This window comes from Bubalus bubalis, chromosome 16 (genome assembly GCF_019923935.1).
Source record: "Bubalus bubalis isolate 160015118507 breed Murrah chromosome 16, NDDB_SH_1, whole genome shotgun sequence".
Taxonomy (NCBI): domain Eukaryota; kingdom Metazoa; phylum Chordata; class Mammalia; order Artiodactyla; family Bovidae; genus Bubalus; species Bubalus bubalis.
In genome coordinates, this window is record NC_059172.1 from 53,664,345 (window position 1) to 53,680,891 (window position 16,547).

Genomic DNA, 16,547 nt, shown 5'->3' on the forward strand with positions numbered 1-16,547 from the left:
GACATTTCCCGCTAGGCAGGAGCTCATAGTCTAAAAGGATGACACAGATACAGTCTGGCAACAACATGGATTGGGTATAGGCAGACTCTGTAATCCTGTAACATGAATGAACTATAACTACAAAGCTGAGTGCAGGGGGAGGGACGGAGATCATTGCAGACAAGCTGGAGATAGGGCAGAAGAGGATGTGGGAGGTGGGTTAATAACAAGGCCTTGGGAAGGCATTCTGAGGTCCCAGTAGGTGTGGTGGTCAGTAGAAACCTTGGAGCTTCCCTCCCTTTAGGTAAATTTCTGAAAAGAGCATTCCCAGAATTCCAGCTCCAGGATTGACAGCTTCTGCAATTAAACCCTCCCCAGTGTGGTCAGGGTCACCAGGGACAAAACCGCCTATCTTTGGGATGACACTCCTTTGGACTTTTGATGCTCAGAAACAAGGGCATTATTATAAAATAAAGGTGAGTGAGTGTGTGTGTGTGTGTGTGTGTGTGTGTGTGTCTGTGTCTTAGTTCTGTCTAAGAATTTTCTACTGAAAAGGCCTAGAGGCAAAGTAAGGATACTCCAGTAGTGATAGGTAAGCCTCACCCAAACCTTGGTTTCTTCTTCTTTTCTTAAATCTTTTGGCCCTGTTGCAATGCCTCTTAGTTTTCTGAGCAGGGCTCGAATCCATGTCCCCTGCATTGGAAGCATGGAGTCGTAACCAGTGGACCACCAGGGAAGTACCCAGACCTTAACTTCTAATAACATTCTCCACCAAAAGGAACCTGGGCTTCTTAGAGTAATGGTTGATTCTAGGCTAGGGAAGGGAAGGCTAAAAGATGACATGGAGCATCTTGTTAATCTAGAAAGTAAGAAAATGGGTGAGAGGGAGGTTCAAGAAGGAAGGGACATGTGTATACTTGTGGCTGACCTATGTTAATGTAAAGCAGAAACCAACACAGCATTGTAAAGCAACTATCCTCCAATTACAAATAAATTAATTTTTAAAAAATAAAGAAAGTGACAGAAGCCTATGAAAAGGAGGTAGGAGGCAACTTGAAGGGGCTCCCTCGGGCCAAATCTGAAACAATTTTAATGCCAAAATAATTAACAAATGTAATATATCCCCAGTGGTTCAGTGGTAAAGAATCTGCATGCCAAGCAGGACCTGTGGGTTCGATCCCTGGGTCAGGAAGAGCCCTTGGAGGAGGAAATGGCAAGCTATTGCAGTATTCTTGCCTGGGAAATCCCATGGACAGAGGAGTCTGGCTACAGTCCATGGGGTCAAAAGAGTCGGACATGACTTAGTGACTGAGCATGAGCGTGAGAAATAGGAAACACAAATAACTGAAAAAAAAACAGGAATCCACGTGTCAATATTGAGAAGATAGATGAAGGACTTCCCTGGAGGTCCAGTGGTTAGGACTCCACGTTTCCAAAGCAGGGGGCATAGGTCTGACCCTTGGTCAGGGAACTAGATCCCACAAGCTGCAAGGTGTGCTCCTTCAAAAGATAGATGATTGAGATAAATAAATAGGTGGATGGATGGATAAATGATAGATAGGTGACAGGCAGACAGAAGAGAAGCGAGGGCTCAGTAAAATAACAGCTGCTGACGGGCACTAGTGGAGAGAGTACAGGCGCTGGAAACTGTCAGCCTGTAATCATCATGCTGAAGATCAATACGAGCATAAGCCATCGGTGGGCACTAAATCGAGGAGGAGGACTCTGAGGACAAGCAGGACACTGCATGGTCTTAAAGTATTTCCCCACAGAGTGGTCATTAGTTGCACGGGAGAAACCCCATAATGACACAGAGTGAAGACATTTGACACCTCCTGACCAGGGGATCAACATGCCCATCCCTAATGATAGGAGGCGCTACACAGTGTGCCACCCATGTGACCTGATACCAGGAGGAAAACAGGCATCTCCTAAGCAGGAAGCTTGGTGCAGTATACAGTGTTACCCCGTCATGGGGATACACCCAACCCAAATGGGGGGCCATTCTGTCTCAAAAGGGGGGAGACTCTATTCTTTAAAAATGACAAGATCATTAGAGACAAAGAAAGTTAAAGAATTGTTCCAGGTTTAAGGAGACCAAAGAGACATGACAACTAAATGCCACGTGGGATCCTAAGACTAGATCCATATTGAGAGAGGGCTAAAGCCATAAAGGACATTACTGGGTCAACTGGCAAAACTGAAATACAAATGTTAAGTTATCGCATCAATGTTAAGTTTCCTAAGGTCAGTAACTGTACTATGCTATGAATGAGTGTCCTGATTATAAGGAAATACAGACTTATGTATTTAGGGGCACAAAGGGAAATGAGCTCTGCAACTTCTTCTCAAACAGAGAGACAGTGAGAGGGAATGACAAGGCCAGTGGGGCAAAATGCTAGCGGTAGATTCATCTGGGTGAAAGCTATATCGATAGGCTTGTACCTTCCCTGTAACTTTCAAGTTATTTCAAAGTAAAAAGTTAAATAGGAAGAAATACAATGGGAGAGAAAGAATCAGACGTGAGGGATAGAATTCTCAATGGTGGAGCTGGTCTTGGTGAGGTCTGACCTTCTTGGTAGGGAAGAGATATGGAGATGCAGTCCAGGTGGGTCAGTCCTGGTTCCAGGCCTGGGTCCCACCTCCTCAGCCACCCCTCCTTCTACCTTCCCACTTACTCCTCCCTCTGGGCTCTTCCCTAGCTGAGGAGGTTCTCTATCTCCTCTTCCCAGCAATTATTCTCATTACTACCAGTAGTGCCAAGAGGGGTGAAATATTCTGGGGACAAAATGAAAAACCAGCTACATGGGGCTCTTCATAACCATTGTCAAGTTGTCCTTGGGAATAGGGCTAATCTCTACTCGGGAGAGGGTACCCTGACTGATCACATTCTGTTGAAATGAATGGGGTCCTGCTGCCAAGAGAGAAGGCACCCACTGGGCTGTCACAAAGATTTCTGGTGCTTTGACATGATGTGTCTCCTCCACTAGATAAAACCAAGGGTCAAGAGCTAACTGTTCTACAGCGAAGAGGGACTGTGTGATGAGAAACAAAAATAAAGGTGAGAAACAGTCTGGTCTTGGGGGACAGGCCTTCCAGTGGACACCCAGGGAAAGTCTACAAGGTAATTAGATTGTCCTTGAGTGTGGGATTCCACCGGGAAAAGAAGACGATCCAGTGGGATGTCTCAGCTCTTGCCCCGCCCATCATCCGGCCGGCCTCCCCCATAACGCAGCCCCAACTCACGGCAGAAGTCGTGGGTTCTCCAGGGGCCCACCTCCACATCGGCATTCTTGCAGGCACTTGCGTACCGGGCCACGGAGTCACACAGCTCTGACTCGTTGCCCCCGCTCTGACACAGGCGGAAGAGGCAGGTGCGGTAGTAAGCGGTGACGTTGACCACACTGTGGCACTCCAGGAAGGAGCTGTTGGAGGGGTCGTTGATGATGCCGCACCTGGAACGGCTGCGGTAGAACTTCAGCAGCTCCGAGTCATTGTTGCAGGCCTTCAGCAGGTCCCCGCACTCCCCATTGCAGATCTCCTCGAAAGTGGTCCAGCTCTCCAGGAACACCGCCAGGTTGTCCGTGCACTTGCCAGTGGGGAGACAGAACTCGTCACTGGCATTGGCATTGAAGAAGCCGCACAACCCCCCAGTGCAGTTAAAGTAGGCCGTGGAGAGTCGGATGTAGAGCAGACCCACGTCTGAGTACTGCACGGTCAGCACACCCCTGGACTCCACCGTCGTGCTGTTTTTGTTTCGATAGATTTCCAGCTTCCCCGAAGGATGGAAAAAAGGCAGTTCCACTTCCTGACCATTCACCTGAAAAATTAAATCACTGTCATTCATCCCAGATATGCACAGAGTGCCCACAGTTTCCTAGGCTGTGAATAAAGATGTGGTTCTGCCCCATGACTAGCCCTTGGAGAAATGTCGAGAAGCTGACAGTCTGTGGAAACCACACAGACGTCAACTGTTTTTTCATGGGCATCTTTGCTGCTTTTTTTCCAGTCTCCTCTGATCCAACACATTTGCTGTGTGTGTGTGTGTGTGTGTGTGTGTGTGTGTGTGTGAGAGAGAGAGAGACCCTGAGCTAGTTCTAAACACTGAAGTGTGAGCAGCAGTCATTGTAGATATGTGACTTACCTGTCCCCGACCTCCCACCTCCTTCCTCTCCCTTCCTCACTCTTCAAATCTTACTCTTCCCTGTGTCTCAGCCCCTTGGAAGCACACAGTATATATATCTAATTATCCAGCTGTCCATCTGACTATCTACCTAACACTAGTTCAATAAATTAATTTCTGCCAGCATGTCAGTGGGTATAAAAACACAGCCCTTTCAGTTTGTGGATGGATGTTTTTTTTACTGCATTGACTTTTACTTTCTAGATTAGATGTCGTGTGATATTATGAAATGCATGTACCATTGGAAGGAGGGTGAACCGCCCCTCCCCCACCCTCCCTCATCTCAGTTCTGCCACCACCCAGGTGTCAGGCCCAGGGCCCTCACTTAGCCTTTTGGGGATTCTCCTATGAAAATGAGGAGTTGCATTAGATGATTTCCAAAAATTCCTTCTAGAACTAATTATCTATGAACCTGTATGTGTAGTATTGGGTATTTTAGACCAGAACAGAGGGGCGGGAGGCACCATGGCAGGCACCCTAGTGTTACATCAATTTCAATCTATAAATAGAAGATCCAACATAGTACAGGGTAAAGAGCACAGACTCTGGAGCCAGCTGACCCAGCCCTGAATTTCATTTTAGGGCTGTGTGTCTTTGGGGAAGTCACTTAACCTCTCTGTGCGTCAGTTTTCTCATCTGTAAAATGAGAATAGTTATCTACGGCCTAGGATGAAATGCCATACTGCTTAGGATAGTGCTTGGCACATAGTAGGCGTCCTGTAAGTATTTGCTATTCTGGGGAGCTGGTCCTCCTCTCATTTGAGGAATCCCAGCTTCACTCCACGTCTCCACTCGATGCATACTTGGTGTTGACAGTCAGAAAGCTCTCCCATTTCAGAGTCATTGCGGTCCTAGAATCCGCTCACGGTCCCAGGCATCGAGGCAAGCCCGAAGAACACGGCTCCACTGCAGGACTCATCAGAAAACTCTCCAAGGCCACAGGAGTCTTACCTTGACCTCCGAAGCCCCAATGCCTCCTATCTTGACCTCTTGGTCGGCCACCAGGATCCGGACACCCCGCAGCCAGGCGGGCCCCGCCTCGGGCTTCTTCTTGTTGATGTCGATTTCCAAGTACTCCGGCCGCTCGGGGCAGGTCTTGAGGAGCGTGTAGGAGAACTCGGCGGGGAAGGCGTAGGCGGCGCCGTCGAAGGTGTGCAGTACCTGGCTCTGGCTGAGCAGGCACACGGTCTCCCGCTTGGGGAAGCAGCCCTGATAGCCGTCCTCCACGGCGCACACCTCCCCGCCACGGCACGTCTTGTTGAAGCAGTACACGTCGCCGCCCTCCTCACACAGGCACTGTACCGTGCAGTTAGCCGTGGCCCAGAAGAACTCGCCCATGGCGTAGTAGTGGCCGTCGAAGTCACAGCCGCACTTGTGCAGCGGGACGCACTGGCTGGTGCTGAGGACAAAGCCTTCGTTGCACTCGCAGCCCTCGGTGCAGGGCGTGACGCAGTTCTGCGAGGCCGTCAGATCCGAGCATGTGTCTGGGCAGCTGCTGGTGCACACGGAGTAGTGGCTGAAGCTCGGGCACTGCACGGTGGACACTGACGTAGGGGAGAGGAGAGAGTGACAAGGTGAATGACCCGGAGGCTAACCGGAGGGTGGGGGGCGAAGGGGGTTGCCTGGAGAAGAACGCCCCTTCTGGACCAGTTGGCTCCCGGAGAAGGGTCTAGCCGGCACTTGCTGGGGGAAGGGAGACTGAGATTGTGTCTATAGTGAGGAGCTCAACTCCTTTGGTAATAACTACTGAGCAGCGAGAAGGGTTAGAACCTCATTTGATCATCTTGGAAGAAAGATGGAAGAAAGACTAGAAGAAAACTTCAGGTTACTATCCTAACTAGATTTCACCGATTATTCAATACAGGTTTAGTATTGAGTGATCTACAACCAGGGAGATGGTTTAAGATATTCACCTCATGGGCATATAAGTTGGTCTGATTCTAAAGAGCACGCCCCATTCTTAGAAGGAAATAAATCCAACTTGCAAGAGAAATAAAAAAGGTAACTCTTAGAGGAGGAATTTGAAAAAGTGAATTTTCGAACAGGGACCAAAGGAGACAGAAAATGAATTCTCTGGGATTTGAAAAATAAGAAAGAATCTTGGCTATCTGAAAAGAACCTGTGTGCCCGTCCCCAGGAGACTAGATTGAAACTAGATGCCTTCCAAAGGCCCTTCTTGCCTTGGAAGCATTCAGTTCTTATTTTAAAAACATCTGACTCTGGTTTAGGTCTGATTGAATCCTACAGGTGGGTGCTCAAGAGCCTGGTAGACTAGTTCTCTGAATTAAATCTAATTCATCCCACTAAAGTGAAAGAGAGAGAGAGAGTAATGTGGAGGGTAGGAAAGCAGTACCACTAGAAAAAATTAGCCATGATAGGCAAAAATTTAGGCAACTGGATGCTCTTAGATTATACAAGGATTAAAGAGAAGTCATAGTCAGTCTTAGCTTGAATCAGCATTTGGATATTTCAGGCGTGATAGAGGCTGGCCAGTCCCCACAGCAAAAAAATAAAAAAACAAAAATATATTGTCTTTTAATAGCTTGATTAATTCCGAAAGAATTGATTCTGATGCATTTTAATTTCTATGAAGCCATTTTAAACTGATAGGAAAACAATTGCCCTCTGGCCTTGGAACTGAAAGAAACTTTAAAAATCTCACCTCCACAGCACTCTCAAATGCATGGGGTATAATTTTCTGTTTACTTTTGTGGAGAAAACCAAAGACCAGGAAAGAAACAAAATTCCAACAGGTGATTTGGCTTTTCTGTTTGCTGGTTTTTAACATTTACATTACTAGGAAGAGTAGTTATGGAGAGAAAGTTGCATAGGAGGAAACCATAAAACAGCTACATGGTTCCAAACACTCAATCCAAAAGTGTAATTCCAAGGGGACAGGTGGGTTTCCCACACTATCGGGGCTTTTCCTTACCACCCAGCATTTTAGAAAGCCTCTACCTGCCCTGTCTATTGCCCCTTCTCTGACCAGCTGAAATGCTCCAAAGCAGGAGTCATAGAACCTGGAGGGACTGCAAGTGAAGAAGAAAGAGCCAAGGACAAAAATGCCATGGGTTCTATATAAATATCTGGACGGTGAATACTTTTCCCAAAATCTGGTCTTGATTCCCCAGGCCAGCGTCCACATTTCCGCAATGGCCTCAGAGATAGACACCTCCAGCTTGGACTGCCCCCCTCAACCTTGGCTTGGCCACCACTGTTAATGGCCCTACTCTGGCCACACATTCCATGTCTCCAGACCACAGATGCTCATTAGTGGTTTCTTGTTTTCTGATCACCATTTTGGCTGGGGAGAAAGGTCAAGATCCTTTTATAGTTCATTCTTTATCATTTGTGATACTTCAACCTCACCCTGACCCTCAGGTAATGTGTCTTAACAGGGAGCTCTCTGAGGAGCCTGGAAACCCTCTCCCAGCCCCCCTGCACGCGAGCGGCTTTCCATGTGGACGGGATGCCATCTTACCACACCCAGTCTGGATGCGCCAGTCTCCAATCGGAATGCCCAAGCCTTGGCACACAAGGGCATAGGCCTGGATGGCCTGACACAGGAGGGTCCCATTGTCCCTCACACTGCACAAGTCATACACGCAGCTGTGCACGAAGGCCGTGGGGTCCATAACAGTGCCACACTCCCACAGGGGACCGTCCGTCCTGTTGAGGAAGCCACAGTAGTCGGGACCAAAGTAGAGGGCCTCGGTGGCCATGTCACACTGAGTGCAGTTGTCCACGCAGCCCGAGTCACACTTCCACTCGGTGTGGTAGACCCGCCAGCTCTCTCCCAGGTCCAGGACTGACATGGCCGGCCTGCCGTCAGGGCGCAGGAAGTCATCCAAAGGGTTTTTGTTGTAGTTGCCGCAGAGTCCGCACGTGGAGTTGATATAGGAGCCTGGGATGGAGATGGAGGCGTAGTGCTGGCCATCAAATGTCACTAAGAGCCCAAAATCCGTTTCCACGGCAGTAGACATGCCACTCTGGTAGATTTTCACCGCCCCCAATTCTAAGGTGACGGGCAAAGAAGCCACTAGGTCATTAACCTGCCAACAACAGCAATAGTGAAAAGGCAGGTGAGCAGAGGCCTGGGTAGCGGGTCCAGCCGAGGTCAGGAAAAGGAGGAGGAGCAACTCAGTGACCCAGAGTGCGTGGCCCCCAAGCTGCTCAGGCACCGGAGGGCCGGGCTTGCCTTCCAGGAAGGCAGAGGCCCCCGGGACCCTTGAGAGCAGGCTGGCATTTGAGTTGTGACAGATATGCATTGCTTAGTGCAACTCTAGACCCCTCTGGAGACCAGGTGGTGGTCAACACTTCCTGCCTGGCTCTCAAGGCATGTGTGCATGCTCAGTTATATCCAACTCTTTGCAACCCTGTGGACTATAGCCCACCAGGCTCCTCTGTCCATGGGATTTCCAGGCAAGAATACTGGAGTGGGTTGCCATCTCCTCCTCCAGGGGATCTTCCAGACCCAGGGATCAAACCCACGTCTCCTGTATCTCCTGCATGGGCAGGCAGATTCTTTACCACTGCACCCCCTGGGAAGCCTGGCTCTCAGGCCAGCTTCAAGTCTTTTCTCAAAAGACTAGTTACCTGGCTTTTCCTCTTTTCTCCTTGAAATTCATTCTTTAAGTCTCAGCTCAAGTCACATACTTTCCATGATCCCTGTGCTGCCCTTGGCACCCCTGGACACTCCTCCCAGCAGGCAGGGACACTATAAACCATCCCACACCATCAAGCTTTGAGGCTTCCCTGGTGTTATTCTCTGAGTATTACACCCTGTCACTTTCTGATACCAGGACTTTGTCATGTCATCATTCAACACAACAAATTTGAACACCTACTAGGTACCAAGCACTATGTTAGGTGTTGAGAAAAAGAATTTTAAAAAAAGTAATTGTCCCTGCCCCTGATGAATTCTTGGTCTACTGAGGAAGAGAGACACAAATATCAATGTACCAGTTAAAATATGCATTCATAGGTGATGCAGTGATCCAGTGGGAGAAAGGTACCTGACCACTGATCCAGCCTGGGGAGGGGGCATTCGTATCAGCTTTTTAGGGGCAATCAAGTCTGACCTGAGTCTTCAGAGATAAGCAGAAGTGGCTGAAGGAAGAGGAGGGGTCAGAGAATTCCAGGACAAGAGAATGAAGTTGCACAGTTAGATAGAGCTATATGAATATGAGGATAGTCATCGGGTGTTGCTGGGCTGCAGAGGGAAGGGGTGGCGGGAGAGGAAGGTGGATACACAAGCAGGGTCCATTCATTCAACAGATGTCAACAACGTAGCCCTTTCTGTGTGTCCAGCTCTGTTCTAAGAGTTGGGGACAAAAATGTGCTTCTTGGAACATCTGTTTCCCTTCAGGAGACCAACAACAAACAAAACCAATAAGGAAAATAGGTAACAACACCAGGAAACTGTTCTGCAGGAAAATAAAGCTGGGAATGTGGGTCCAAAGTGCTAGAGAGTTTTTGATTTTAAATAGGGTCAGGGAAGGCCCCACGGGGAAGGAGACCTTTGAGATGAGGAGGAATCCATGCCATTACCTGGGGTGAGAGTGGCTTGAGCAGAGAGTACAGCAAGGCCCTGGGGTGGAGCGTGCTGGGCACCCTGGGGACACATGGGCCATGTGGCCAGAGTGAAGAGCCAGGAGAGGGCAGTGGTCAGTGAGGTCAGAGAGATAAGGGGAGCCAGAACAGGCAGGGCCTTGTTGGCCACTGTAAAGACTCTGGCTGTGACTCTGAGGGAAGCCGAGAGGGCACGCAGAGCAAAAGATGGACAAGATCTGACTTCCGTTTTGGGAGAATTGCTTTGGCTTCTGTGTTGGGAACAGATCTCAGAAAAAAAGTCTGTTTTGGGGACAAAATGAAACCCCACTAAAACAAAAAACAACTTGGATTTCTCTTCTATAGCAAGAGCTCTGAAAAGTTTTAAGCAAGGGAATGACATGGTCAGACTTGTGTTTGAGGAAGTCCATTCTGGCCAGTGGGAAGGATGTATTGAAGTAGGTAGAGATGGCGTGCTTGCTCAGTCGCTCAGTTGAGTCCTACTCTTTGCGACCCTGTGGACTGTAGCCCACCAGGCTCCTCTGTCCATGGGATTTTCCAGGCAAGAATACTGGAGTGGGTTGTCATTTCCTTCTCCAGGGGATCTTCCCAACCCAGGGATTGAACCCATGTCTATTGCAGGTGGATTCTTTACCATTGAGCCACCTGGGAAGCCCAAGTGGAGATTAAAAACAGAGAAATCAGGCAGGTAACTGGTGTTGGAGGCTGGGGGCAATGGAGGGCAAGGCCTGACCTCCCCACAGACGTGGAGAAGGGCCAGCTGGTAGAGGATACTCCACAGGGCCTGGGGCTTTTTGCAGGGTGTGTGTGTGGGGTGGGTGAGAAATGGGCCAAGGATCAAGAGAGAATCCCATGAGTAAGTGGCTTGATAAGCCTTCAATAGGGTTTGTTTTCTTCTTTCTCACACTTGCCCTGCCTGGCACCTCTGGACATCACTTTCTGGGGGCTGGGATAGATGGTTAGTCCTAGAGCAGTCCTGGGCGGGCTGACTGTAACTGCTTGTCCAGGCTGCCGTGACCCGTCCTGCTTCCTGGCACATGGAAACATCAGGGTCTTTAGTGCCACCATTGCCGCTACTCTCTGGGTTGTCTAGGATTTGAGACAACAAACTGACTGAGCGTGGCTCCCAAGGTTTACCACGCCAATGCCGATTGCAATTCTCTGTCCTTGGAGATTAGTAAGATTTAATGGGGGGAGGGGACCAAAAAAAAAAAACAGGCTTGAGATGAAAGCTATCTGATGAGAGTTAGAAATAGGAAAAAAATCCCCTAGAGTTGACTGATTCATCCCTATCTCCCAGGTAGCAAGTTAGCCTGCAAAGATGAGAAGAGCCACGCTCTAAGGGAGGTCACCCAGCAAGAGCGCGGGGTGATTACTGTGTATTGTTCTGTGCTGAGATGTAGGGAGGGACATCTCCAAGGTGGTATAATTGTAAATGCCAAATACCTCCCTCGCTGAATGTCCTCCTCTCCTCTCGCTCAGCTCCTGCTAAAAAAAGGACCGTTGTTGCATCTCAGAGCAGAAGCCACAGAGCGGGGACTGTGCCTGGATGTTGCTACTGCCCCCTGGTTTCTCTGCAGCTGATCTTGTCCCACTCAGAACGCCTGTGTCCCTATGCTGACCATCACTGTTGCCCAAGGTATTTTTCCTGACACAGTGGTCATTGTGCCCCCTTCCTCTCTCGTACATGTCTCAGTTTCAACCACATGTTAGAGTCCTGTGCCGTACCCCACAGAGCTCGGGGTAGGAGCTCCGGGGACTCTTACCATCACATGGCTTATTATTTCATTCCTGGTGTCCCAGTCCTCAGCTTCCGATGAGCTGATGTTGATGAGTCTCCCTGTTTGTGTCTCCTCCTCTCCCTGTGTTCCAGGCAACCCTCCCCCAGAATGATATTTCTCCCAGAAGAGGAGTGAGAAGTAGCATCATAGGATAGGTCTTAGAATGAGAAAAGATTTTGGTAGGAATGGCAGCGTGGGAACAAGTGTATATTGAGTGCCTACTGTTTGCCAGGCTCTGTACCAGCTGTCACACATGTGGCTGTCCTGTTTCATCCTCAGAAAAATCTAATAAGGTCTTTATAATCTCCCTGCTTTGCAAATGGAGAAACTGAGGTTCAAGGCTTGCATAATTTGCGGGTGACAGGACCCTCCCACTTTCCACCATTCCCCGCTGCTTCCGTCTGGGGCTAAATAGAGGGAGTCAAGTCCAAACTATAGCTAAGAGCCCTCCCTTCCAGACACAACACAATGACCCCATTTTATAGATGGACATAGTGAGGTTCAAAGAGGCCTCTCAACTGGCGTGGTGGCACAGGGCTTGAGTAGATCTGATCTCAGAGTATGATCTCTTTGAGCTATTTGGCATTGGCCCTCTTTTCCCTGATGTACCCTAAACTACTCAGTTTTATCTGAGGGAAAAAGATGAAAACTGATAAGTATTAGCTAGAAGGAGACATTTTCTATATATGAGTGCTAGCTGGGCTTTTCCCACTCCAGTACTCTTGCCTGGAAAATCCCATGGACAGAGGGGCCTGGTAGACTACAGTCCATGGGGTCACTAAGAGTTGGACACGACTAAGTGACTTCACTTTCCCTTTTCACTTTTCACTTTCATGCATTGGAGAAGGAAATGGCAACCCACTCCAGTGTTCTTGCTTGGAGAATCCCAGGGATGGGGAAGCCTGGTGGGCAGTCGTCTATGGGGTCTCACAGCCGGACACAACTGAAGTGACTTAGCAGCAGCAGCAACAGCAGCTGGGTTCCCCCCCCATTAACATATACAATCCTAAATTGTTTATTTTGTCACTTAAGAACATTTCAAAGGGGGAAAATGCATATTCAGAACCCAGTTCCTAACCCCAGCATACGGAGAAAGGCGATCCGTTCCTAAGATCTGTTTTCCGGCCTGGCATGTCTGGAAGTCGGCTGCCTCGCAGGCAAATCAGGCTCCTTCTTGCCTCACACCCCCTCCTCGCCTGTCCCCATGTCACCCTGGGTGGGGGCTCTGCCATCCACGGAGCCGCCCTCCCCCGGCAGAGCAGGTGTATTCAGAGACACTTGGAAGCCATTTGGCAAAAGGAAAAGGGAGCCATTGTTCGCTTGCAGTTGGAATCACATAACCTTTTCTTTCTGAAACATTTACATTCACATCCACACCTCCCTGTCGCTACAGAAAATTGAGGAATCCGTGCCCTCTGCTCGGACTATGGAAGAGAGCCACGCAAACTTAGCAGAGCTGCTGAGCCTGAAAGCACTGGTGGTGCCCCTTTCCTTCTAAAAAGAAAAAGAGTCTGACTGTGAGGGGGAAAGAATTTTTAATCAAAATGGAAAATAGGAATAAAGCATGAAGCTTTCTTTTTCAACTACAGATATTGTACACATGATCCCCACAAGACAAGGGGGTAGGGGAGAGCTAGTGAGCATTTTTCTAGCTGGAAATGTTAGCATCTATCTGCAAGGACAAATGTCCTGCTCGACAGCACAAGAGAAATTTAAAAGGGAAAAACTCCAAACTTCCGCAGCTGAATTCTTACCTTTGATTTGATTTACAGACCTGTCTCTAGGGAGACTAACCAAATAACAAGCAAATTGGCATTTCAACCACAGTAATAGGCCGCTTTCTAATTATGACACTGATACGCTGCACGGACCTAGGAAGGGCAGAGCCAGAAAAGGTGAAATTAGTTCCTCGGTCCTGCCTTTTGTTGGCCACACTGCACCAATTAAAATTACAAAACGTATTTTAAAATAAAAAGAAAGACCTCCCTGTGTTGGCATCTGTTCTGGTTTGTAATCTCTGTGATGACCTCCGTGCTTGGGGATTAAGGACTCCATGGGGTTGCAGCAATCAGCCCCTTGTGGTCCTGGTTATTACTGCTTGAATAAATGCACGGCTGCCACAGGGTCTTCATTAACATCATGAAAACTGGGGCCTCCACAAATTGAGTAATTGCTAGTGGCTTTTTTTCTCTCTCTTTTGTCAGTGCCCTATCCTGATATCCAGGTGGATGGGGATGAGAATCATTTGCATAGGTTAAACGAACCAAACCAAATCATAGAGATCTGTGTTCTCTCGCATTCCAAGCAGGAGTCGGGGGTGGGGGGGGGGAGGTTGTGTTAAAGGAGCATTTGGGCAATTACTGTAACTTTCCATCCAGGTTTCACTAAAGAAGTCACCCAGCCCACTCTAGCTGCCTGGACAGACAGTGCTTATGGACACACCAATCAATTTAGGGGTTTCTCTGAGAATGAAGCCACAGCTCTTTGGCAAACAGAATGAGTGGGTGGGGTGAGGATTATTAATCAAAGACTGTAGTGAGTTATGGGTTTGTATGTTGTGTTTACATTGACTCCAGGGCATGGACATGTGGCTACCACTGTTTCAAGCTAGGTCTATGAGAAACTAAATTTACCTCTGTTCCCAGTTACTTCTGAGCTTGGATGTACATGTGCGTGTGTGTGTGTGTGTATGAGGGAACTAAGAACCTAAATGTACATTAAGATACCCAGCAGATAGATGTGTCAAAGAGAAAGCTTAGCTCTTGCACAAACAGACTTTAGCCTCATGAACAATTTTACAAGGCATTTGCAAGGCAGGAAGAGCCATGCAAGTCTTTGGTACCAACAGCAAACAGCAGAACTAGTAGATCTGGGAAGGTCTTCCCCAGGATGAAGCATCTCCAGCTTCCCCATCTCCCCATGGAGGATGGAGAAGGTCTCACCTTGACTTTTCCATAGCTTCCTTTGGGGATGAGAATCTTGTAGCCATTCACCTCCACCGAGAGCTCCTTCACCCAGGAGACGGCTGAGCCCCCCCGGTGCTCGTTCTTGGCCTCCACGCTGAAGAAGGGGAGACTGGAAGTCTGCAAACACTGTCGGGCCAATAGGTAGGCACAAGAGCCTTGGAAGTGGAAGAGGAAGCCATCGAACGTGTGGTAGTGCGGCTCCCCGAACACCACACACGTGCTGGTCTCCACCGGGCTGCAGTAGAAGAATTTGCCTTTGGGTTCGCACAGCTCGTAGGGGCTGCAGGAGGCATCCTGGCAGTAGATCTCGTTGTTGAAATCCAGACAGCGGCATTTGATGGTGCAGTTCAGGTCATCCCAAAACACCTCCCCTCGCCGAAGGAACTGTCCTGGGGAGGAAGGACAGCAGAGCTGACATTTACTGCGCATTTACCTTCTGTGCCGGGCATGGGGCTAAAAGCTTTACTTGCCTCATACCATTCAACCCACAAGAGAAACCCCTGTTAGATACGAAGTGCTGCCTTCTGTTGTCAAGTGAGGAAACTGAGGCTGAAAAGTAGTTAGACGATTCATCTCAGTCGCTTAGCAACTCAATGGCGAAGCTGGGATTCCAAGCCAAATGTGTGTGGAATCCAGCCTAAGCTCTTGGCAACACTGTCTCCGCCGCTGGTGAGCTCACTTCCGTTCAAGGAAAGACACGTTGCTTCACTCCACGGGAAAGGCCAGGACACACAGCTGCCCTCGCCTTCCTTTTGACATCAAGAAGAAGGGTATTCAGAAAGAAGCCCCCTCAGGTAACTCGGCAGCACTGTTGGTTCATTGGCCAATGTGTTCCTTCATTCACTCATCCGCTCATTCAACAAGCAGTTGTTGGGGCTCAGTATGAAATGGAGCAGAACCCTGTGGTCCTTGCCCCCAGTCCACCATGTCTCCTGCCTGCCTTTTGTCTGTGGAAAACTGCAGTCAAAGAATGAGTTTAATCAGAGAAGTGAGAAATGTGGAAACAAAGGAAAACAGTCAAAGGAGACTAAGTAATAATAATGTAGTCATTAAGCATAATCAAAGACCTTTAGTTCTTTCTCAAGGGCTATAGATAATATTCTGAGTTATATCCTGTGAGTTGTCTTATAGATACTAAAACAGCAGGTGGAAAAGTTAACTATATGATGACCAGATTGTACCAGGACATGAGTTGCGACAATTCCAAGAACTGACCCCCTCCCCCGGCCCACGACCGACTCTGTCATTAAGAGCTCTCACCCCCTGCTTGTCGGCAGCAGGGAGGGGGGCGGGTATCAGTCTTTGGACAGATGTCTACCATCCTCCCCCCTCCCCCCAGTTGCTGGCATCTGAAATAAAGCAAACTTTCCTTTCTACCTACCTGGCCTGTCTATTGGCTTTTGAGCAGTGAGCAGCCAGACACACATATACATACCTTTTGGTAACAAGTAGGTGCCAGAAAAGAATCAGGAGTCAGACCCACAAAATTAAATCCCAGGCTCCCTGGGAAGATGTTGGAAAGGGCTGACCTCTGACTTGGCACCATCGTGGGCTCACAAATCCTGCAGACACTACTCAAGCAGGACTTACACCTACATGAGTTACCTCCGCTTTTTGCTCCATACTCGGTCATGTACCTCTCTTTGCAACCCATGGACCATAGCCCACCAGGTTCCTCTGTCCATGGGATTTCCAAGACTGGAGTGGGTTGCCATTTCCTTCTCTAGAAGATCTTCCTGACCCACCCCAGGCCCTGTCTAAGTCTAGCCCTCCTCACTCTTTATCCACTGGACAGAATTTCTTGACAAAATCTGGGTCAGGAGGAGAATGAGGTGAGGAGGGGAATGGTTCTAAGCAATGTGCTAAGTTTTTTTCTAGTTTTTTAAAAAAATTAATAAACTTTATTTTTAGAGGAGTTCACAGAAAAATTGAGTGCAAAGTACTGAGAGTTTCCATATACTTCCCGTCCTGACACAACTGGGAAGTGCTAATTTTTAAAATCCTTACTACTTACTTCCCTTTATTTGGAAGGTGCTTAGTCTTTAAAACTATTTCCCTAAATGAATG

General features: G+C 48.5%; 1 protein-coding gene across 1 annotated transcript in view; it reads right to left on the reverse strand.

Annotated features, from left to right (window-relative positions):
• Window positions 1–16,547, reverse strand: part of TECTA (tectorin alpha) — an 85,893-nt gene that overhangs the window by 50,894 nt on the left and 18,452 nt on the right. The window contains exons 7-10 of the mRNA XM_006044885.4: window positions 14,457–14,869; window positions 7,644–8,214; window positions 5,114–5,706; window positions 3,226–3,799 (exon numbers count right to left, since the gene is read on the reverse strand). Of these exons, the coding sequence (XP_006044947.3) occupies window positions 3,226–3,799; window positions 5,114–5,706; window positions 7,644–8,214; window positions 14,457–14,869 (2,151 nt within the window). The remainder of the gene's footprint in view (window positions 1–3,225; window positions 3,800–5,113; window positions 5,707–7,643; window positions 8,215–14,456; window positions 14,870–16,547) is intronic.